The sequence below is a fragment of the Salmo salar genome, chromosome ssa27, assembly GCF_905237065.1.
Source record: "Salmo salar chromosome ssa27, Ssal_v3.1, whole genome shotgun sequence".
NCBI classification, from domain to species: domain Eukaryota; kingdom Metazoa; phylum Chordata; class Actinopteri; order Salmoniformes; family Salmonidae; genus Salmo; species Salmo salar.
In genome coordinates, this window is record NC_059468.1 from 41,281,443 (window position 1) to 41,307,755 (window position 26,313).

At 43.9% G+C, this 26,313-nt stretch overlaps 1 protein-coding gene across 5 annotated transcripts in view; it reads left to right on the forward strand.

Moving 5' to 3' along the window:
• LOC106570731 (FH1/FH2 domain-containing protein 3) overlaps nt 1-26,313 on the forward strand; it is a 191,231-nt gene that overhangs the window by 121,609 nt on the left and 43,309 nt on the right. For all 5 annotated transcript variants that reach the window (XM_045709310.1, XM_045709312.1, XM_045709313.1 and 2 more), the window contains exons 11-12: nt 16,797-16,835; nt 17,559-17,744. In XM_045709310.1, coding sequence (XP_045565266.1) covers nt 16,797-16,835; nt 17,559-17,744 — 225 coding nt within the window. The remainder of the gene's footprint in view (nt 1-16,796; nt 16,836-17,558; nt 17,745-26,313) is intronic.

Consider the following 26,313-nt stretch of genomic DNA (forward strand, 5'->3'; position numbering starts at 1 on the left):
CTTCACAAACCCCGCTGTGCCATGAGGTGTTTTTTTTAATCTAATTTTACTTCTTGCGTCAGTTACTTGATGTGGAATAGAGTTCCATTTAGTCATGGCTCTATGTAGTACTATAATACACACTATAATACCTCCTAGGTACTGTAGTACACACTATAACACCTCCTAGGTACTGTGGTACACACTATAACACCTCCTAGGTACTGTAGTACACACTATAACACCTCCTAGGTACTGTAGTACTGTAGTACACACTATAACACCTACTAGGTACTGTAGTACTGTAGTACACACTATAACACCTCCTAGGTACTGTAGTACACACTATAACACCTCCTAGGTACTGTAATACACACTACAATACCTCCTAGGTACTGTAGTACACACTATAACACCTCCTAGGTACTATAATACACACTATAATACCTCCTAGGTACTGTAGTACACACTATAACACCTCCTAGGTACTGTAGTACACACTATAACACCTCCTAGGTACTGTAGTACACACTATAACACCTCCTAGGTACTGTAGTACACACTATAACACCTCCTAGGTACTGTAGTACACACTATAACACCTCCTAGGTACTGTAATACACACTATAACACCTCCTAGGTACTGTAGTACTGTAGTACACACTATAACACCTCCTAGATACTGTAGTACACACTATAATACCTCCTAGGTACTGTAGTACACACTATAACACCTCCTAGATACTGTAATACACACTATAACACCTCCTAGGTACTGTAGTACTGTAGTACACACTATAACACCTCCTAGATACTGTAGTACACACTATAATACCTCCTAGGTACTGTAGTACACACTATAATACCTCCTAGGTACTGTAGTACACACTATAACACCTCCTAGGTACTGTAGTACTGTAGTACACACTATAACACCTCCTAGATACTGTAGTACACACTATAATACCTCCTAGGTACTGTAGTACACACTATAACACTTCCTAGATACTGTAGTACACACTATAATACCTCCTAGGTACTGTAGTACACACTATAATACCTCCTAGGTACTGTAGTACACACTATAACACCTCCTAGGTACTGTAGTACACACTATAACACCTCCTAGGTACTGTAGTACACACTATAACACCTCCTAGATACTGTAGTACACACTATAATACCTCCTAGGTACTGTAGTACTGTAATACACACTATAACACCTCCTAGATACTGTAGTACTGTAGTACACACTTTAACACCTCCTAGGTACTGTAGTACTGTAATACACACTATAACACATCCTAGATACTGTAGTACTGTAATACACACTATAACACCTCCTAGGTACTGTAGTACTGTAGTACACACTATAATACCTCCTAGGTACTGTAATACACATTATAACACCGCCTAGGTACTGTAGTACTGTAGTACACACTATAATACCTCCTAGGTACTGTAATACACACTATTACACCTCCTAGGTACTGTAGTACACACTATAACACCTCCTAGGTACTATAGTCCACATTATAACACCTCCTAGGTACTGTAATACTGTAGTACACACTATAATACCTCCTAGGTACTGTAGTACACACTATAACACCTCCTAGGTACTATAGTCCACATTATAACACCTCCTAGGTACTGTAATACTGTAGTACACACTATAACACCTCCTAGGTACTGTAGTACACACTATAACACCTCCTAGGTACTGTAGTACACACTATAACACCTCCTAGGTACTGTAGTACACACTATAACACCTCCTAGGTACTGTAGTACTGTAGTACACACTATAACACCTCCTAGGTACTGTAGTACTGTAGTACACACTATAACACTTCCTAGGTACTGTATTACTGTACTACACACTATAACACCTCCTAGGTACTGTAGTACACACTATAATACCTCCTAGGTTCTGTAATACTGTAGTACACACTATAACACCTCCTAGGTACTGTAATACTGTAGTACACACTATAACACTTCCTAGGTACTGTAGTACACACTATAATACCTCCTAGGTACTGTAATACTGTAGTACACACTATAACACCTCCTAGATACTGTAATACTGTAGTACACACTATAATACCTCCTAGGTACTGTAGTACACACTATAACACCTCCTAGGTACTGTAGTACTGTAGTACACACTATAATACTTCCTAGGTACTGTAGTACACACTATAACACCTCCTAGGTACTGTAGTACACACTATAACACCTCATAGGTACTGTAATACTGTAGTACACACTATAACACCTCCTAGGTACTGTAGTACACACTATAACACCTCCTAGGTACTGTAATACTGTAGTACACACTATAACACCTCCTAGGTACTGTAGTACACAGTATTTGTATTTGTATTTATATTTATTATGGATCCCCACTAGTTCCTGCCAAAGCAGCAGCTACTCTTCCTGGGGTCCAGCAACATTAAGGCAGTTCATACCAATTTAAAAACATTACAATACATTCACAGATTTCACAACACTCTGTGTTCCCTCAGGTCCCTACTCTACTACCACATATCTACAGTACTAAATCCATGTGTATGTATAGTGCGTATGTTATCGTGTGTGTGTGTGTGTGTGTGTGTGTGTGTGTGTGTGTGTGTGTGTGTGTGTGTGTGTGTGTGTGTGTGTGTGTGTGTGTGTGTGTGTGTGTGTGTGTGTGTGTGTGTGTGTGTGTTTTCTTCACAAACCCCGCTGTGCCATGAGGTGTTTTTTTTAATCTAATTTTACTTCTTGCGTCAGTTACTTGATGTGGAATAGAGTTCCATTTAGTCATGGCTCTATGTAGTACTATAATACACACTATAATACCTCCTAGGTACTGTAGTACACACTATAACACCTCCTAGGTACTGTGGTACACACTATAACACCTCCTAGGTACTGTAGTACACACTATAACACCTCCTAGGTACTGTAGTACTGTAGTACACACTATAACACCTACTAGGTACTGTAGTACTGTAGTACACACTATAACACCTCCTAGGTACTGTAGTACACACTATAACACCTCCTAGGTACTGTAATACACACTACAATACCTCCTAGGTACTGTAGTACACACTATAACACCTCCTAGGTACTATAATACACACTATAATACCTCCTAGGTACTGTAGTACACACTATAACACCTCCTAGGTACTGTAGTACACACTATAACACCTCCTAGGTACTGTAGTACACACTATAACACCTCCTAAGTACTGTAGTACACACTATAACACCTCCTAGGTACTGTAGTACACACTATAACACCTCCTAGGTACTGTAATACACACTATAACACCTCCTAGGTACTGTAGTACTGTAGTACACACTATAACACCTCCTAGATACTGTAGTACACACTATAATACCTCCTAGGTACTGTAGTACACACTATAACACCTCCTAGATACTGTAATACACACTATAACACCTCCTAGGTACTGTAGTACTGTAGTACACACTATAACACCTCCTAGATACTGTAGTACACACTATAATACCTCCTAGGTACTGTAGTACACACTATAATACCTCCTAGGTACTGTAGTACACACTATAACACCTCCTAGGTACTGTAGTACTGTAGTACACACTATAACACCTCCTAGATACTGTAGTACACACTATAATACCTCCTAGGTACTGTAGTACACACTATAACACTTCCTAGATACTGTAGTACACACTATAATACCTCCTAGGTACTGTAGTACACACTATAATACCTCCTAGGTACTGTAGTACACACTATAACACCTCCTAGGTACTGTAGTACACACTATAACACCTCCTAGGTACTGTAGTACACACTATAACACCTCCTAGATACTGTAGTACACACTATAATACCTCCTAGGTACTGTAGTACTGTAATACACACTATAACACCTCCTAGATACTGTAGTACTGTAGTACACACTTTAACACCTCCTAGGTACTGTAGTACTGTAATACACACTATAACACATCCTAGATACTGTAGTACTGTAATACACACTATAACACCTCCTAGGTACTGTAGTACTGTAGTACACACTATAATACCTCCTAGGTACTGTAATACACATTATAACACCGCCTAGGTACTGTAGTACTGTAGTACACACTATAATACCTCCTAGGTACTGTAATACACACTATTACACCTCCTAGGTACTGTAGTACACACTATAACACCTCCTAGGTACTATAGTCCACATTATAACACCTCCTAGGTACTGTAATACTGTAGTACACACTATAATACCTCCTAGGTACTGTAGTACACACTATAACACCTCCTAGGTACTATAGTCCACATTATAACACCTCCTAGGTACTGTAATACTGTAGTACACACTATAACACCTCCTAGGTACTGTAGTACACACTATAACACCTCCTAGGTACTGTAGTACACACTATAACACCTCCTAGGTACTGTAGTACACACTATAACACCTCCTAGGTACTGTAGTACTGTAGTACACACTATAACACCTCCTAGGTACTGTAGTACTGTAGTACACACTATAACACTTCCTAGGTACTGTATTACTGTACTACACACTATAACACCTCCTAGGTACTGTAGTACACACTATAATACCTCCTAGGTTCTGTAATACTGTAGTACACACTATAACACCTCCTAGGTACTGTAATACTGTAGTACACACTATAACACTTCCTAGGTACTGTAGTACACACTATAATACCTCCTAGGTACTGTAATACTGTAGTACACACTATAACACCTCCTAGATACTGTAATACTGTAGTACACACTATAATACCTCCTAGGTACTGTAGTACACACTATAACACCTCCTAGGTACTGTAGTACTGTAGTACACACTATAATACTTCCTAGGTACTGTAGTACACACTATAACACCTCCTAGGTACTGTAGTACACACTATAACACCTCATAGGTACTGTAATACTGTAGTACACACTATAACACCTCCTAGGTACTGTAGTACACACTATAACACCTCCTAGGTACTGTAATACTGTAGTACACACTATAACACCTCCTAGGTACTGTAGTACTGTAGTACACACTATAACATCTCCTAGGTACTGTAGTACACACTATAACACCTCCTAGGTACTGTAGTACACACTATAACACCTCCTAGGTACTGTAGTACACACTATAACACCTCCTAGGTACTGTAATACTGTAGTACACACTATAACACCTCCTAGGTACTGTAGTACTGTAGTACACACTATAACACCTCCTAGGTACTGTAGTACACACTATAACACCTCCTAGGTACTGTAGTACACACTATAACACCTCCTAGGTACTGTAGTACACACTATAATACTTCCTAGGTACTGTAGTACACAATATAACACCTCCTAGGTACTGTAGTACACACTATAATACTTCCTAGGTACTGTAGTACACACTATAACACCTCCTAGGTACTGTAGTACACACTATAACACTTCCTAGGTACTGTAGTACACACTATAATACCTCCTAGGTACTGTAGTACACACTATAACACCTCCTATGTACTGTAATACACACTATAACACCTCCTAGGTACTGTAATACACACTATAATACCTCCTAGGTACTGTAGTACACACTATAACACCTCCTAGGTACTGTAATACACACTATAACACCTCCTAGGTACTGTAATACACACTATAACACCTCCTAGGTACTGTAGTACACACTATAATACCTCCTAGGTACTGTAGTACACACTATAACACCTCCTAGGTACTGTAATACACACTATAACACCTCCTAGGTACTGTAATACTGTAGTACACACTATAACACTTCCTAGGTACTGTAGTACACACTATAATACCTCCTAGGTACTGTAATACTGTAGTACACACTATAACACCTCCTAGATACTGTAATACTGTAGTACACACTATCATACCTCCTAGGTACTGTAGTACACACTATAACACCTCCTAGGTACTGTAGTACTGTAGTACACACTATAATACTTCCTAGGTACTGTAGTACACACTATAACACCTCCTAGGTACTGTAGTACACACTATAACACCTCCTAGGTACTGTAATACTGTAGTACACACTATAACACCTCCTAGGTACTGTAGTACACACTATAACACCTCCTAGGTACTGTAATACTGTAGTACACACTATAACACCTCCTAGGTACTGTAGTACTGTAGTACACACTATAACACCTCCTAGGTACTGTAGTACACACTATAACACCTCCTAGGTACTGTAGTACACACTATAACACCTCCTAGGTACTGTAGTACACACTATAACACCTCCTAGGTACTGTAGTACACACTATAACACCTCCTAGGTACTGTAATACTGTAGTACACACTATAACACCTCCTAGGTACTGTAGTACTGTAGTACACACTATAACACCTCCTAGGTACTGTAGTACACACTATAACACCTCCTGGGTACTGTAGTACACACTATAATACTTCAGAGGTACTGTAGTACACACTATAACACCTCCTAGGTACTGTAGTACACACTATAATACTTCCTAGGTACTGTAGTACACACTATAACACCTCCTAGGTACTGTAGTACACACTATAACACTTCCTAGGTACTGTAGTACACACTATAACACCTCCTAGGTACTGTAATACACACTATATTACCTCCTAGGTACTGTAGTACACACTATAATACCTCCTAGGTACTGTAGTACACACTATAACACCTCCTAGGTACTGTAATACTGTAGTACACACTATAACACCTCCTAGGTACTGTAGTACTGTAGTACACACTATAATACCTCCTAGGTACTGTAGTACACACTATAATACCTCCTAGGTACTGTAGTACTGTAGTACACACTATAACACCTCCTAGGTACTGTAATACACACTATAACACCTCCTAGGTACTGTAATACACACTATAACACCTCCTAGGTACTGTAGTACACACTATAATACCTCCTAGATACTGTAATACACACTATAACACCTCCTAGGTACTGTAATACTGTAGTACACACTATAACACCTCCTAGGTACTGTAGTACTGTAGTACACACTATAACACCTCCTAGGTACTGTAGTACACACTATAACACCTCCTAGGTACTGTAGTACACACTATAACACCTCCTAGGTACTGTAGTACACACTATAACACCTCCTAGGTACTGTAATACTGTAGTACACACTATAACACCTCCTAGGTACTGTAGTACACACTATAACACCTCCTAGGTACTGTAGTACTGTAGTACACACTATAACACCTCCTAGGTACTGTAGTACACACTATAACACCTCCTAGGTACTGTAGTACACACTATAACACCTCCTAGGTACTGTAGTACACACTATAACACCTCCTAGGTACTGTAGTACACACTATAATACTTCCTAGGTACTGTAGTACACACTATAACACCTCCTAGGTACTGTAGTACACACTATAATACTTCCTAGGTACTGTAGTACACACTATAACACCTCCTAGGTACTGTAGTACACACTATAACACTTCCTAGGTACTGTAGTACACACTATAATACCTCCTAGGTACTGTAGTACACACTATAACACCTCCTAGGTACTGTAATACACACTATAACACCTCCTAGGTACTGTAATACACACTATAATACCTCCTAGGTACTGTAGTACACACTATAACACCTCCTAGGTACTGTAATACACACTATAACACCTCCTAGGTACTGTAATACACACTATAACACCTCCTAGGTACTGTAGTACACACTATAATACCTCCTAGGTACTGTAGTACACACTATAACACCTCCTAGGTACTGTAATACACACTATAACACCTCCTAGGTACTGTAATACACACTATAACACCTCCTAGGTACTGTAATACACACTATAACACCTCCTAGGTACTGTAGTACACACTATAATACCTCCTAGGTACTGTAGTACACACTATAACACCTCCTAGGTACTGTAATACACACTATAATACCTCCTAGGTACTGTAGTACACACTATAATACCTCCTAGGTACTGTAGTACACACTATAACACCTCCTAGGTACTGTAATACTGTAGTACACACTATAACACCTCCTAGGTACTGTAGTACTGTAGTACACACTATAATACCTCCTAGGTACTGTAGTACACACTATAATACCTCCTAGGTACTGTAGTACTGTAGTACACACTATAACACCTCCTAGGTACTGTAATACACACTATAACACCTCCTAGGTACTGTAATACACACTATAACACCTCCTAGGTACTGTAGTACACACTATAATACCTCCTAGATACTGTAATACACACTATAATACTTCCTAGGTACTGTAGTACTGTAGTACACACTATAACACTTCCTAGGTACTGTAGTACTGTAGTACACACTATAACACCTCCTAGGTACTGTAGTACACACTATAACACTTCCTAGGTACTGTAGTACTGTAGTACACACTATAATACTTCCTAGGTACTGTAGTACACACTATAATACCTCCTAGGTACTGTAGTACTGTAATACACACTATAACACTTCCTAGGTACTGTAATACACATTATAACACCGCCTAGGTACTGTAGTACACACTATAATACCTCCTAGGTACTGTAGTACACACTATAATACTTCCTAGGTACTGTAGTACACACTATAACACCTCCTAGGTACTGTAGTACACACTATAACACCTCCTAGATACTGTAGTACACACTATAATACCTCCTAGGTACTGTAGTACACACTATAACACCTCCTAGATACTGTAGTACACACTATAATACTTCCTAGGTACTGTAGTACACACTATAACACCTCCTAGGTACTGTAGTACACACTATAACACTTCCTAGGTACTGTAGTACACACTATAACACCTCCTAGGTACTGTAGTACACACTATAACACCTCCTAGGTACTGTAGTACTGTAGTACACACTATAACACCTCCTAGGTACTGTAGTACACACTATAACACTTCCTAGGTACTGTAGTACACACTATAACACTTCCTAGGTACTATAATACACTATAATACTTCCTAGGTACTGTAGTACACACTATAATACTTCCAGGTACTGTAGTATTGTAATAGCATGTCCTTATCCTCTTCTTCCCTTCTAAACCTCCTGACTAGAAGTTGTCAATTCGTCTCAGACCACCTGGTAGTCTTAAACACCTCGCTATCCTCCTAAATGTTCCCTAAAAGTTCAGAGAACTAACACTAGTATGTAGTGGTGGCAGGTAGCCTAGTGGTTAGAGCGTTGGGCCAGTAACCGAATGGTTGCTGGATTGAATCCCCGAGCTGACAAGGTAAAAATCTGTCGTTCTGCCCCCTGAACAAGGCAGTTAACCCATTATTCCCCGGTAGGCCGTCATTATAAATAAGAATTTGTTCTTAACTGACTTACCTAGTTAAACAACGGTAAAAAAAAAAAAATCCCAAGATCTGTTACTCCTCACATTCACTGAACTTCCTCCTCTGCTACGCGTGCGCTCTTGTTTTTCTGGTCTAGAGGCTTCTGATGGGCCACGTTTCCCGTAAATATAACCCTAAAGTCCTAGTTAGTTCCACAACTCTAACTCATAGATGAATCCCCAAGTTCTAGAAGAATGTAGGATCCTGCCTCTTCCTCTCATGTCTCCATCGAACCTTAAGATCATCTGCCATGTTATTTGTGATGAGAATGACAACTCTCTATTTTTACACATTCACCCACTCCTCTCCTCCATCCATCCTTCTGTTCCCAGAAAATCGACACAGAACCAGTCAGCCAGCGTTCACAGAACCAACTCCATCACTTCCTCCATCTGCATCACTTTGAGAAAAGAGAATGAAAATAAAGAGAGAGAACAGGAAGAGAAGAGGAAGAAGAGCCATCCTCATCCTGTCTCTGTGCCGTCCCCACTGGTTACCCTGACTCCTCCTCCTCCTCCTCCTCCTGTCTCTCTGCCGTCCCCACTGGTTACCCTGACTCCTCCTCCTCCTCCTCCTCCTCCTCCTGTCTCTCTGCCGTCCCCACTGGTTACCCTGACTCCTCCTCCTCCTCCTCCTCCTCATCCTGTCTCTGTGCCGTCCCCACTGGTTACCCTGACTCCTCCTCCTCCTCCTCCTCCTCCTCCTCCTCCTGTCTCTCTGCCGTCCCCACTGGTTACCCTGACTCCTCCTCCTCCTCCTCCTCCTCCTCCTGTCTCTCTGCCGTCCCCACTGGTTACCCTGACTCCTCCTCCTCCTCCTCCTCCTCCTCCTGTCTCTCTGCCGTCCCCACTGGTTACCCTGACTCCTCCTCCTCCTCCTCCTCTTCCTGTCTCTCTGCCGTCCCCACTGGTTACCCTGACTCCTCCTCCTCCTCCTCCTCCTCCTCCTCCTGTCTCTCTGCCGTCCCCACTGGTTACCCTGACTCCTCCTCCTCCTCCTCCTCTTCCTGTCTCTCTGCCGTCCCCACTGGTTACCCGGTCTCCGCCTCCCCCTCTGATCTCCTCCCCCACCTCTCCCTTGGCCCAGCCCTCTCAGCTGACAGCTCTCCTCGCTAGGCGTAAGTCCACTGTCACCATCCCTGCTACCAATGAAGTTACCACGCGGGGTATGAACCGTCCCTCCCCTGAGCGCATGCCCTACCTCCCCCACTCTCCCTTCCATCTCTTCTCCTACGACTTCGATGAGGAACCGATACCACCCACAACTAAACAGGAAGTGGACTCTGCTGCTGCCGCCAGGTTAGAAGGCGCAAAGGACTACATTTCCCCAAATTCCTCAGAGATTCTTCCTCACTGATTGCCAGCTGTTTGAATTCTGTTACTTCCTGTTTCTCTGCTACTTTATGGAGTCTTTCACTGCTTCCAGTCTTCCTTCTGTCACTGCGTCTAGAAGCCTCACTGCCAACAAGCTTTCACTTGGTCCTACTTATGCCACTTTAAGTCTTACTTCCTTTCACCCTTTCTTCTTCTGCTACTCTGTGTTTAAAAGCCTCCCCGTTTTCTGCTATGTTAGAAAGCCTCACCACCAAACTGACACAGCCAGTGGGTGACTTTCTCTTGTACCACTGCACTACGACTCTCTCTACTACCGTTCACCTCTTCAGGTCTCCTGTCACCTTTACCTCTGCCTGCCTAAAAGACATGATCTCTCCCCCCTCTTCCACTGTCTCCACTTCTTCTAGTTGACCAGCAGTACTACTGTTGTATTTAATAACTATGTTCTTTTATGTACTTTATCATTTCCTTTAGGTAACAGATCTAACAGTTGTAACAGGTATAACAGGTATAACAGATCTAACAGTTATAACAGGTATAACAGGAATAACAGGAATAACAAGTATAACAGTTATAACAGGTATAACAGTTATAACAGCTATAACAGGAATAACAGTTATAACAGTTATAACAGGTATAACAGTTATAACAGGTATAACAGGAATAACAGGTATAACAGTTATAACAGCTATAACAGGAATAACAAGTATAACAGTTATAACAGCTATAACAGGAATAACAGGAATAACAGTTATAACAGGTATAACAGGTATAACAAGTATAACAGTTATAACAGGTATAACAGGAATAACAAGTATAACAGTTATAACAGCTATAACAGGTATAACAAGTATAACAGTTATAACAGCTATAACAGGAATAACAGGAATAACAGGTATAACAGGAATAACAAGTATAACAGTTATAACAGGTATAACAGTTATAACAGGTATAACAGGAATAACAGGAATAACAGTTATAACAGCTATAACAGGAATAACAAGTATAACAGTTATAACAGGAATAACAGTTATAACAGTTATAACAGCTATAACAGGAATAACAGGAATAACAGTTATAACAGCTATAACAGGAATAACAAGTATAACAGATATAACAGGTATAACAGCTATAACATAACAGTTATAACAGGTATAACAGGAATAACAAGTATAACAGTTATAACAGCTATAACAGGAATAACAGTTATAACAGATCTAACAGTATAACAGGTATAACAAGTATTACAGTTATAACAGGAATAACAGTTATAACAGGTATAACAAGTATAACAGTTATAACAGGAATAACAGTTATAACAGGTATAACAAGTATAACAGGTATAACAAGTATTACAGTTATAACAGGAATAACAAGTATAACAGTTATAACAGGAATAACAAGTATAACAGTTATAACAGGAATAACAGTTATAACAGATCTAACAGTTATAACAGGTATACCAGGAATAACAAGTATAACAGTTATAACAGCTATAACAGGTATAACAAATATAACAGCTATAACAGCTATAACAGGTATAACAGGAATAACAGTTATAACAGTTATAACAGGAATAACAAGTATAACAGTTATAACAGCTATAACAGGAATAACAAGTATAACAGTTATAACAGGAATAACAAGTATAACAGGTATAACAAGTATAACAGGTATAACAGGAATAACAGGAATAACAGGAATAACAAGTTTAACAGTTATAACAGGTCTAACAGGAATAACAAGTATAACAGTTATAACAGGTATAACAGGAATAACAGGAATAACAAGTATAACAGTTATAACAGGAATAACAAGTACAACAGGTATAACAGGTATAACAAGTATAACAGGTCTAACAGTTATAACAGGTCTAACAGTTATAACAGGTATAACAGTTATAACAGGTATAACAGGAATAACAAGTATAACAGGTCTAACAGTTATAACAGGAATAACAAGTATAACAGTTATAACAGGTATAACAGGTATAACAGGTATAACAGTTATAACAGGTATAACAGGAATAACAAGTATAACAGGTCTAACAGTTATAACAGGAATAACAAGTATAACAGTTATAACAGGTATAACAGGTATAACAGGTATAACAGGAATAACAAGTATAACAGGTCTAACAGTTATAACAGGTCTAACAGTTATAACAGGTATAACAGTTATAACAGGTATAACAGGAATAACAAGTATAACAGTTATAACAGGAATAACAAGTACAACAGGTATAACAGGTATAACAAGTATAACAGGTCTAACAGTTATAACAGGTATAACAGTTATAACAGGTATAACAGTTATAACAGGTATAACAGGAATAACAAGTATAACAGTTATAACAGGAATAACAAGTATAACAGTTATAACAGTTATAACAGATCTAACAGTTATAACAGGTATACCAGGAATAACAAGTATAACAGTTATAACAGGTATAACAGGTATAACATATATAACAGCTATAACAGGTATAACAGGAATAACAAGTATAACAGTTATAACAGGATCTACAGGTATAACAGGTATAACAGGTATAACAGGTATAACAGTTATAACAGGTCTAACAGTTATAACAGGTATAACAGTTATAACAGGTATAACAGGAATAACAAGTATAACAGTTATAACAGGTATAACAGGTATAACCGGAATAACAGGAATAACAGTTATAACAGGTATAACAGGTATAACAGGTATAACAGTTATAACAGGTATAACAGGAATAACAAGTATAACAGTTATAACAGGTATAACAGGAATAACAGGAATAACAGTTATAACAGGTATAACAGGAATAACAAGTATAACAGTTATAACAGGTATAACAGGAATAACAAGTATAACAGTTATAACAGGAATAACAGTTATAACAGGTCTAACAGGAATAACAGGTATAACAGTTATAACAGGTATAACAGGAATAACAAGTATAACAGTTATAACAGGTATAACAGGAATAACAAGTATAACAGTTATAACAGGTATAACAGGAATAACAAGTATAACAGTTATAACAGGTATAACAGTTATAACAGGTCTAACAGGTATAACAGGTATAACAGTTATAACAGGTCTAACAGGAATAACAAGTATAACAGTTATAACAGGTATAACAGTTATAACAGGTCTAACAGGAATAACAGGAAAAACAAGTATAACAGGTATAACAGGAATAACAAGTATAACAGTTATAACAGGAATAACAGTTATAACAGGTCTAACAGGAATAACAGGAAAAACAAGTATAACAGGTCTAACAGGAATAACAGGTATAACAGTTATAACAGGTATCACATATATAACAGCTATAACAGCTGTTAACAGGTATAACAGTTATAACAGGTATAACAGGTATAACAGGTATAACAGGTATAACAGGAATAACAAGTATAACAGGTCTAACAGTTATAACAGGAATAACAAGTATAACAGTTATAACAGGTATAACAGGCAGGAATAACAGGAATAACAAGTATAACAGGTCTAACAGAAACAGGTCAGTTATAACAGGTATAACAGTTATAACAGGTATAACAGGAATAACAAGTATAACAGTTATAACAGGAATAACAAGTATAACAGGTATAACAGGTATAACAGGAATAACAGGTATAACAGGAATAACAGGTATAACAGGAATAACAAGTATAACAGTTATAACAGGTATAACAGGTATAACAGGTATAACAAGTATAACAGGTATAACAGGTATAACAGGTATAACAGTTATAACAGGTATAACAGGAATAACAAGTATAACAGTTATAACAGGTATAACAGGTATAACAGGAATAACAAGTATAACAGTTATAACAGGTATAACAGGAATAACAGGTATAACAGTTATAACAGGTCTAACAGGAATAACAAGTATAACAGTTATAACAGGAATAACAGGTATAACAGTTATAACAGGTATAACATGTATAACAGGTATAACAGGAATAACAGGAATAACAAGTATAACAGGAATAACAAGTATAACAGTTATAACAGGTATAACAGGAATAACAAGTATAACAGTTATAACAGGTATAACAGGTATAACAGGTATAACAGGAATAACAAGTATAACAGTTATAACAGGTCTAACAGGAATAACAGCTATAACAGTTATAACAGGTCTAACAGGAATAACAGGTATAACAGGTATAACAGTTATAACAGGTATAACAGTTATAACAGGTCTAACAGTTATAACAGGTATAACAGGTATAACAGGTATAACAGGTATAACAGGAATAACAAGTATAACAGTTATAACAGCTATAACAGGAATAACAAGTATAACAGTTATAACAGGAATAACAAGTATAACAGTTATAACAGGTATAACAGGAATAACAGTTCTAACAGTTATAACAGGAATAACAAGTATAACAGTTATAACAGTTATAACAGTTATAACAGGTATAACAGGTATAACAGTTCTAACAGTTATAACAGGTCTAACAGTTATAACAGGTATAACAGTTATAACAGGTATAACAGGAATAACAAGTATAACAGTTATAACAGGTATAACAGGTATAACAGGAATAACAAGAATAACAAGTATAACAGGTCTAACAGTTATAACAGGTCTAACAGTTATAACAGGTATAACAGTTATAACAGGTATAACAGGAATAACAAGTATAACAGTTATAACAGGTATAACAGTTATAACAGGTCTAACAGGAATAACAGGTATAACAGTTATAACAGGTCTAACAGGAATAACAAGTATAACAGTTATAACAGGTATAACAGTTATAACAGGTCTAACAGGAATAACAGGAAAAACAAGTATAACAGTTATAACAGGAATAACAAGTATAACAGTTATAACAGGTATAACAGGAATAACAGTTATAACAGTTATAACAGGAATAACAAGTATAACAGTTATAACAGGTATAACAGTTATAACAGGTATAACAGGAATAACAAGTATAACAGTTATAACAGGTATAACAGTTATAACAGGAATAACAGGTATAACAGTTATAACAGGTATAACAGGAATAACAAGTATAACAGTTATAACAGGAATAACAAGTATAACAGTTATAACAGGTATAACAGTTATAACAGGTATAACAGGAATAACAAGTATAACAGTTATAACAGGAATAACAAGTATAACAGTTATAACAGGAATAACAAGTATAACAGGAATAACAGGTATAACAGTTATAACAGGTATAACAGGAATAACAAGTATAACAGTTATAACAGGTATAACAGGAATAACAAGTATAACAGTTATAACAGTTATAACAGTTATAACAGGTCTAACAGGAATAACAAGTATAACAGTTATAACAGGTATAACAGCTATAACAGGTATAACAGCTATAACAGGTATAACAGGAATAACATGTATAACAGTTATAACAGGTCTAACAGGAATAACAGGTATAACAGTTATAACAGGTATAACAGTTATAACAGGTATAACAGTTATAACAGGTATAACAGGAATAACAGGTATAACAGTTATAACACGTATAACAGTTATAACAGGTCTTGCTTTTCATCTCCATGTCTCTGCACTAGTTTGTGATGCTGTTACGTAGCTAAGGGGTCGTGCTCCGTTCTTCTCATCTACTGCCGTTAGCTAACATGAATTAGCCTACCGTTAGCTAGAAATGCCTACTATAAACTATCAGGGGTATAGGCTAATTCTGCTAACTAAGGTGATTCTATCTTCTCAATTCAGCCACTGTTATTAGCCACAGTAGACAGGGGCTTGTGTTTAGTTTGTGTTTAGGTTCAAACGTGTAGGCTACTAATGGTATCAAACATGCTATTACGTCTATCTAACAGGGTGCTAGCTAGCAGGGGGACAAGCACACGTCTCACCTATAGTAGGCTACAGCTGTCTAGTTGTAAAGGTTTCTAATCGATCACCTATTAAGTCTAACAGGGTGCTAGCTAGCAGGGGCTCATGTTGGTTTTCTCAACCTCTTCTATAAGGGAACAGTGGTGGGATATTTTTAGTTCTCCCTCAGTATCACTCACTCTGTCTCTCTCTCTCTCTCTCTCTCTCGCTCTCCACAGAACTGGAGCTCAAAGTACTCCCGTCACGCCAGCAAATAAGTGAGCGAGCACAGTTCACACACACGCACACGCACACGCACACACGCACACACACACACACACACAGACACACACACACACACACACACACACAGACACAGACACAGACACAGACACAGACACACACACACACACACACACACACACACACACACACACACACACACACACACACACACACACACACACACACACACACACACACACACACATAGTTAAGTGTTATGTTTTAACTTTACCTGGGCTCTATTAAAAACCTGTCACTTCCTGTCTCTCCCTGCCGCTTCCTGTCTCCTCCTGTCTCTCCCTGTCTCTCCCTGTCTCTTCCTGTCTCCTCCTGTCTCTCCCTGTCTCCTCTTGTCTCCTCCTGTCTCCTCCTGTCTCCTCCTGTCTCTCCCTGTCTCCTCCTGTCTCACCCTGTCTCCTCCTGTCTCTCCCTGTCTCCTCCTGTCTATCCCTGTCTCCTCCTGTCTCTCCCTGTCTCCTCCTGTCTCCTCCTGTCATTCCCTGTCTCCTCCTGTCTCTCCCTGTCTCCTCCTGTCTCCTCCTGTCTCCTCCTGTCTCCTCCTGTCTCTCCCGTTCTTTTCCTGTCTCTCCCTGTCTTTTCCCCTCTTTCTCTCTCTCTTATTCTCTCTCTTTTACTCTTTCTCCCCCTCTCTCTCTCTCTCTCTCTCTCTCTCTCTGTTGCTCTATATCCCTCCATGTCTCTCTGTCCCCCCTCAGGTCTCCTCTGGGTGGTCTCCTCTCCTCCTCCTACAGACAGCATCAGGAGTCTCTGTCGGCCGAGAGAGAGAGACGTCGTGCAGAGAGAGAGGAAAGACTGCAGAGGATAGAGAGAGAGGAGAGGAACAAACACAGTCGAGACTATGTGGACAAAATGGAAGAGGCCAGGATGGCACGGGATGAGAGGTGAGTTTAAAATACATCAACTACACAAACACATCACACAGAGAGGGAGGGAGAGAGAGAGAGAGAGACAGAGAGAGAGACAGAGAGGGGGGAGAGAGAGAGACAGAGAGAGAGATGGGGAGAGAGAGAGAGAGAAGGGGGAGAGAGCGAAAGAGAGACAGCGAGACAGAGGGATGGGGAAGAGAGCGAGAGAGAGAGACAGAGAGAGAGAGGGATGGGGGAGGGAGCGAGAGAGAGAGACAGAGAGAGAGAGGGATGGGGGAGGGAGCGAGAGAGAGACAGAGAGACAGAGGGAGATGGGGAAGTGAGAGAGGGAGAGAGATGGGGAAGTGAGAGAGGGAGAGAGATTGGGAAGAGAGAGAGGGATGGGGAAGAGAGAGAGAGAGAGATGGGGGAAGAGAGAGAGAGACAGAAAGAGAGAGAGAGAGGGATGGGAGAGAGAGAGAGAGAGAGAGATGGGGGAGAGAGAGACAGAGAGAGAGGGATGGGGAAGAGAGAGACAGAGAGAGAGGGATGGGGAGAGAGAGAGAGAGAGAGATGGGGGAAGAGAGAGAGAGACAGAAAGAGAGAGAGAGAGGGATGGGAGAGAGAGAGAGAGAGAGGGATGGGAGAGAGAGAGAGAGAGAGGGATGGGGGAAGAGAGAGAGAGACAGAGAGAGAGAGATGGGGAGAGAGAGACAGACAGAGAGAGAGAGATGGGGGAGAGAGAGACAGAGAGAGAGGGATGGGGGAGAGAGAGACAGAGAGAGAGGGATGGGGAGAGAGAGAGAGAGAGAGATGGGGAAGAGAGAGAGAGAGAGAGAGAGAGAGAGAGAGAGAGAGAGAGAGAGAGGATGGGAGAGAGAGAGAGAGGGATGGGGGAAGAGAGAGAGAGAGAGGGATGGGGAAGAGAGAGAGAGAGAGACAGAGGGATGGGGAAGAGAGCGAGAGAGACAGAGAGGGATGGGGGAAGAGAGAGAGAGACAGAGAGAGAGAGATGGGGAGAGAGAGACAGACAGAGAGAGAGAGATGGGGGAGAGAGAGACAGAGAGAGAGGGATGGGGAAGAGAGAGAGAGAGAGAGACAGAGGGATGGGGAAGAGAGCGAGAGAGACAGAGAGAGAGAGATGGGGAGAGAGAGACAGACAGAGAGAGAGAGATGGGGGAGAGAGAGACAGAGAGAGAGGGATAGGGGAGAGAGAGACAGAGAGAGAGGGATGGGGGAGAGAGAGACAGAGAGAGAGGGATAGGGGAGAGAGAGACAGAGAGAGAGGGATGGGGGAGAGAGAGACAGAGAGAGAGGGATGGGGGAGAGAGAGACAGAGAGAGAGGGATGGGGGAGAGAGAGACAGAGAGAGAGGGATGGGGGAGAGAGAGACAGAGAGAGAGGGATAGGGGAGAGAGAGACATAGAGAGAGGGATAGGGGAGAGAGAGACAGAGAGAGAGGGATAGGGGAGAGAGAGACATAGAGAGAGGGATAGGGGAGAGAGAGACAGAGAGAGAGGGATGGGGAGAGAGAGACAGAGAGAGAGGGATGGGGGAGAGAGAGACAGAGAGAGAGGGATAGGGAGAGAGAGACAGAGAGAGAGGGATGGGGGAGAGAGAGACATAGAGAGAGGGATGGGGGGCATCCTACCATCACACAGTCTGCCAATAACACAAGTATTGACTTGAGGGAATATGTCTCCAGTTAAGAAACAGTTCCTGCTTTGTAATTGTTTTCAGGTTAGAAATGTGCCCTTTACTGCCAAAGGCACAGCGTAACAAAACTACTTTCCTCGCTTTGTCTGTGTTAAGAAGCAGTATGTTAACTGCAGCCTGTGGGTTGTCAGGAAACTGATGATGTTGACTGAACACTGTGAAAAGACTCCACGATTCAATATTTTACTTCTGCACTCTACCTAAAACACAAACACACACATACACACACACACACACACACACACACACACACACACACACACACACACACACACACACACACACACACACACACACACACACACACACACACACACACACACACACACACACACACACACACACACACACTGGCACAAGAACACACACACATCTGTGTTAGAATCCCATTTCCTCCTGCTGTCTCTGTGAAGTGGACTGAGCTTCATGGATACAGAACACATAAAGCACCTCACATTCAGGATGTAGCAGGAAGAGAAGGGGGAGTTGGGTGATGAAGGGGAAAGGGAGGGTAGAGAGAGGAGTGGGTTAGAGAGGGGTGGGTTAGAGAGGGGTGGGTTAGAGAGGGGTGGGATAGAGAGGGGTGGGATAGAGAGAGGTGGGATAGAGAGGGGTGGGGTAGAGAGAGGAGTGGGTTAGAGAGGGGGTGGGTTAGAGAGGGGTGGGATAGAGAGGGGTGGGTTAGAGAGGGGTGGGATAGAGAGGGGTGGGTTAGAGAGGGTGGGATAGAGAGGGGTGGGATAGAGAGGGGTGGGATAGAGAGGGGTGGGATAGAGAGAGGTGGGATAGAGAGGGGTGGGTTAGAGAGGGGGTGGGATAGAGAGGGGTGGGATAGAGAGGGGTGGGATAGAGAGGGTGGGATAGAGAGGGGGGTGGGATAGAGAGGGGTGGGTTAGAGAGGGTGGGATAGAGAGGGGGTGGGATAGAGAGGGGGTGGGATAGAGAGAGGTGGGATAGAGAGGGGTGGGATAGAGAGGGGTGGGATAGAGAGAGGTGGGATAGAGAGAGGTGGGATAGAGAGGGGTGGGTTAGAGAGGGGTGGGATAGAGAGGGGTGGGATAGAGAGAGGTGGGATAGAGAGGGGTGGGATAGAGAGGGGGTGGGATAGAGAGGGGTGGGTTAGAGAGGGGTGGGATAGAGAGGGGGTGGGATAGAGAGGGGGTGGGATAGAGAGGGGGTGGGATAGAGAGAGGTGGGATAGAGAGGGGTGGGTTAGAGAGGGGTGGGATAGAGAGGGGGTGGGATAGAGAGGGTGGGTTAGAGAGGGGTGGGATAGAGAGGGGTGGGATAGAGAGGGGTGGGTTAGAGAGGGGTGGGATAGAGAGGGGGTTGGGATAGAGAGGGGGTGGGATAGAGAGGGGTGGGATAGAGAGGGTGGGATAGAGAGAGGTGGGATAGAGAGGGGTGGGTTAGAGAGGGGGTGGGATAGAGAGGGGTGGGATAGAGAGGGGTGGGATAGAGAGGGGTGGGATAGAGAGGGGGTGGGATAGAGAGGGGTGGGTTAGAGAGGGGTGGGATAGAGAGGGGGTGGGATAGAGAGGGGGTGGGATAGAGAGAGGTGGGATAGAGAGGGGTGGGATAGAGAGGGGTGGGATAGAGAGAGGTGGGATAGAGAGAGAGGTGGGATAGAGAGGGGTGGGTTAGAGAGGGGTGGGATAGAGAGGGGTGGGATAGAGAGAGGTGGGATAGAGAGGGGTGGGATAGAGAGGGGGGTGGGATAGAGAGGGGTGGGTTAGAGAGGGGTGGGATAGAGAGGGGGTGGGATAGAGAGGGGGTGGGATAGAGAGGGGTGGGATAGAGAGAGGTGGGATAGAGAGGGGTGGGTTAGAGAGGGTGGGATAGAGAGGGGGTGGGATAGAGAGGGGTGGGTTAGAGAGGGGTGGGATAGAGAGGGGTGGGATAGAGAGGGGTGGGTTAGAGAGGGTGGGATAGAGAGGGGGTTGGGATAGAGAGGGGGTGGGATAGAGAGGGGTGGGATAGAGAGGGGGTGGGATAGAGAGGGGTGGGTTAGAGAGGGGTGGGATAGAGAGGGGTGGGATAGAGAGGGGTGGGTTAGAGAGGGGTGGGATAGAGAGGGGGTGGGATAGAGAGGGGGTGGGATAGAGAGGGGTGGGATAGAGAGGGTGGGATAGAGAGGGGTGGGATAGAGAGGTGGGATAGAGAGGGGTGGGATAGAGAGGGGTGGGATAGAGAGGTGGGATAGAGAGGGGTGGGTTAGAGAGGGGTGGGTTAGAGAGGGGTGGGATAGAGAGAGGTGGGATAGAGAGAGGTGGGATAGAGAGGGGTGGGATAGAGAGGGGTGGGATAGAGAGGTGGGATAGAGAGGGGTGGGTTAGAGAGGGGTGGGTTAGAGAGAGGTGGGATAGAGAGGTGGGATAGAGAGGGGTGGGATAGAGAGAGGTGGGATAGAGAGAGGTGGGACAGAGAGGGGTGGGATAGAGAGGGGTGGGATAGAGAGGGGTGGGTTAGAGAGAGGTGGGATAGAGAGGGGTGGGATAGAGAGGGGTGGGTTAGAGAGGGGTGGGTTAGAGAGGGGTGGGTTAGAGAGGGGTGGGATAGAGAGGGGGTGGGATAGAGAGGGGTGGGTTAGAGAGGGGTGGGATAGAGAGGGGTGGGATAGAGAGGGGTGGGATAGAGAGGGGTGGGATAGAGAGAGGTGGGATAGAGAGGGGTGGGATAGAGAGGGGTGGGATAGAGAGGGGGTGGGATAGAGAGGGGTGGGATAGAGAGGGGGTGGGATAGAGAGGGGGTGGGATAGAGAGGGTGGGATAGAGAGGGGTGGGTTAGAGAGGGGTGGGATAGAGAGGTGGGATAGAGAGGGGGTGGGATAGAGAGGGGTGGGATAGAGAGGGGTGGGATAGAGAGGGGTGGGATAGAGAGGGGTGGGATAGAGAGGGGTGGGATAGAGAGAGGTGGGATAGAGAGGGGTGGGATAGAGAGAGGTGGGATAGAGAGAGGGTGGGATAGAGAGAGGTGGGATAGAGAGAGGTGGGATAGAGAGAGGGTGGGATAGAGAGAGGTGGGATAGAGAGAGGTGGGATAGAGAGAGGTGGGATAGAGAGGGTGGGATAGAGAGAGGTGGGATAGAGAGGTGGGATAGAGAGAGGTGGGATAGAGAGGGGTGGGATAGAGAGGTGGGATAGAGAGAGGGTGGGATAGAGAGAGGTGGGATAGAGAGGGGTGGGATAGAGAGAGGTGGGATAGAGAGGGGTGGGATAGAGAGAGGTGGGATAGAGAGAGGTGGGATAGAGAGGGGTGGGATAGAGAGAGGTGGGATAGAGAGAGGTGGGATAGAGAGGGTGGGATAGAGAGAGGTGGGATAGAGAGGGTGGGATAGAGAGGGGTGGGATAGAGAGAGGTGGGATAGAGAGAGGTGGGATAGAGAGGGTGGGATAGAGAGGGTGGGATAGAGAGGTGGGATAGAGAGGAGTGGGATAGAGAGAGGTGGGATAGAGAGGGGTGGGATAGAGAGGGGTGGGATAGAGAGAGGTGGGATAGAGAGAGGTGGGATAGAGAGAGGTGGGATAGAGAGGGTGGGATAGAGAGAGGTGGGATAGAGAGGGGTGGGATAGAGAGAGGTGGGATAGAGAGAGGTGGGATAGAGAGGGGTGGGATAGAGAGAGGTGGGATAGAGAGGGGTGGGATAGAGAGAGGTGGGATAGAGAGGGGTGGGATAGAGAGAGGTGGGATAGAGAGAGGTGGGATAGAGAGAGGTGGGATAGAGAGGGGTGGGATAGAGAGGGTGGGATAGAGAGGGGTGGGATAGAGAGAGGTGGGATAGAGAGAGATGGGATAGAGAGAGGTGGGATAGAGAGGGGTGGGATAGAGAGGTGGGATAGAGAGGGGTGGGATAGAGAGAGGTGGGATAGAGAGGGGTGGGATAGAGAGAGGTGGGATAGAGAGGAGTGGGATAGAGAGAGGTGGGATAGAGAGGGGTGGGATAGAGAGAGGTGGGATAGAGAGGGGTGGGATGGAGAGAGGTGGGATAGAGAGAGGTGGGATAGAGAGAGGTGGGATAGAGAGGGTGGGATAGAGAGAGGTGGGATAGAGAGAGGTGGGATAGAGAGAGGTGGGATAGAGAGGGGTGGGATAGAGAGAGGTGGGATAGAGAGGTGGGATAGAGAGAGGTGGGATAGAGAGGGGTGGGATAGAGAGAGGTGGGATAGAGAGGTGGGATAGAGAGAGGTGGGATAGAGAGAGGTGGGATAGAGAGGGGTGGGATAGAGAGAGGTGGGATAGAGAGGGGTGGGATAGAGAGAGGTGGGATAGAGAGGAGTGGGATAGAGAGAGGTGGGATAGAGAGAGGTGGGATAGAGAGAGGTGGGATAGAGAGGGGTGGGATAGAGAGAGGTGGGATAGAGAGAGGTGGGATAGAGAGAGGTGGGATAGAGAGAGGGTGGGATAGAGAGAGGTGGGATAGAGAGAGGGTGGGATAGAGAGGTGGGATAGAGAGGGTGGGATAGAGAGAGGTGGGATAGAGAGGGTGGGATAGAGAGAGGTGGGATAGAGAGAGGTGGGATAGAGAGAGGTGGGATAGAGAGGGTGGGATAGAGAGGGTGGGATAGAGAGGGGTGGGATAGAGAGAGGTGGGATAGAGAGGTGGGATAGAGAGAGGTGGGATAGAGAGGAGTGGGATAGAGAGAGGTGGGATAGAGAGAGGTGGGATAGAGAGAGGTGGGATAGAGAGAGGTGGGATAGAGAGAGGTGGGATAGAGAGAGGTGGGATAGAGAGAGGTGGGATAGAGAGAGGTGGGATAGAGAGAGAGTGGGATAGAGAGAGGTGGGATAGAGAGGAGTGGGATAGAGAGAGGTGGGATAGAGAGGAGTGGGATAGAGAGAGGTGGGATAGAGAGAGGTGGGATAGAGAGAGGTGGGATAGAGAGGGGTGGGATAGAGAGAGGTGGGATAGAGAGAGAGTGGGATAGAGAGAGGTGGGATAGAGAGAGGTGGGATAGAGAGAGGTGGGATAGAGAGAGGTGGGATAGAGAGGGGTGGGATAGAGAGAGGTGGGATAGAGAGGAGTGGGATAGAGAGAGGTGGGATAGAGAGAGGTGGGATAGAGAGAGGTGGGATAGAGAGAGGTGGGATAGAGAGAGGTGGGATAGAGAGAGGTGGGATAGAGAGGGTGGGATAGAGAGGGGTGGGATAGAGAGAGGTGGGATAGAGAGAGGTGGGATAGAGAGAGGTGGGATAGAGAGAGGTGGGATAGAGAGAGGTGGGATAGAGAGGGGTGGGATAGAGAGGTGGGATAGAGAGAGGTGGGATAGAGAGGAGTGGGATAGAGAGAGGTGGGATAGAGAGGGGTGGGATAGAGAGAGGTGGGATAGAGAGAGGTGGGATAGAGAGAGGTGGGATAGAGAGGGGTGGGATAGAGAGGGGTGGGATAGAGAGGGGTGGGATAGAGAGGGGTGGGATAGAGAGAGGTGGGATAGAGAGAGGTGGGATAGAGAGAGGTGGGATAGAGAGGGGTGGGATAGAGAGGGGTGGGATAGAGAGGAGTGGGATAGAGAGGGGTGGGATAGAGAGAGGTGGGATAGAGAGAGGTGGGATAGAGAGGGGTGGGATAGAGAGAGGTGGGATAGAGAGAGGTGGGATAGAGAGGGGTGGGATAGAGAGAGGTGGGATAGAGAGGAGTGGGATAGAGAGGGGTGGGATAGAGAGAGGTGTTCACCATTCACTCCTGGTCTGGGGAGTCAGACAGGTTCACAGTTTAGGTTTATAAGAGTAGAGGAGAGGAAGAGGAGGAGAAGAACGAGGGATGAATGCACATCTTGAACAGGTTTACTGTGATTCAGCTCTGATGCTCAGCCATCCTATTGCCAAGCCAACTGACTTTCTCTTCTCTCTCTATCTTTTGTTACATACTTTGACTTGGACTGCCGCTGAAAACTTACGTCTGGAGAGGGAGAGAGTAGAGGGAGATGGTGCATTTATTTTTCCGGTGCAGGAAGCGAGTGATGAGTTTGGAGAATCTGTTTTTGTGGATGGGTAACGAGGCATGATAGAGAGAGTAAAGAGAGGAGAGAAGGAGAGATCCTATGAGCTGAGGTGAGAAGGTAACACTGGAGAGAGAGAGAGAGAGAGAGAGACAGAGAGAGAGACAGAGAGAGAGAGAGAGAGAGAGAGAGAGACAGACAGACAGACGAGAGAGAGAGAGAGAGAGACAGACAGACAGAGAGAGAGAGACAGAGAGAGAGAATATAGTTACAAGGAAGGAAAGGTGGAGTTGTGAGAGCTGAACAGAGACAAGAGATGTGACACAACCAGGACCATACTAGGAGTTGACGTTCTTCAGACAGGAGACACAACCAGGACCATACTAGGAGTTGATGTCCTTCAGACAGGAGACACAACCAGGACCATACTAGGAGTTGATGTCCTTCAGACAGGAGACACAACCAGGACCATACTAGGAGTTGATGTCCTTCAGACAGGAGACACAACCAGGACCATACTAGGAGTTGATGTCCTTCAGACAGGAGACACAACCAGGACCATACTAGGAGTTGATGTCCTTCAGACAGGAGACACAACCAGGACCATACTAGGAGTTGATGTCCTTCAGACAGGAGACACAACCAGGACCATACTAGGAGTTGATGTCCTTCAGACAGGAGACACAACCAGGACCATACTAGGAGTTGATGTCCTTCAGACAGGAGACACAACCAGGACCATACTAGGAGTTGATGTCCTTCAGACAGGAGACACAACCAGGACCATACTAGGAGGGTTGACATTCTTCAGAATGGCAAGAGGAAAAGGGACACAGTCTGTCATTTCTTTCATCTTTTGAAATCCGTTGTCCTCTGTGTACTCTTTCATTTGCTGTTGTACAGTCTTTTAACTTCGCCTATCTCTCTCTCCTTCCCTATTCCCCTCCCCTTCC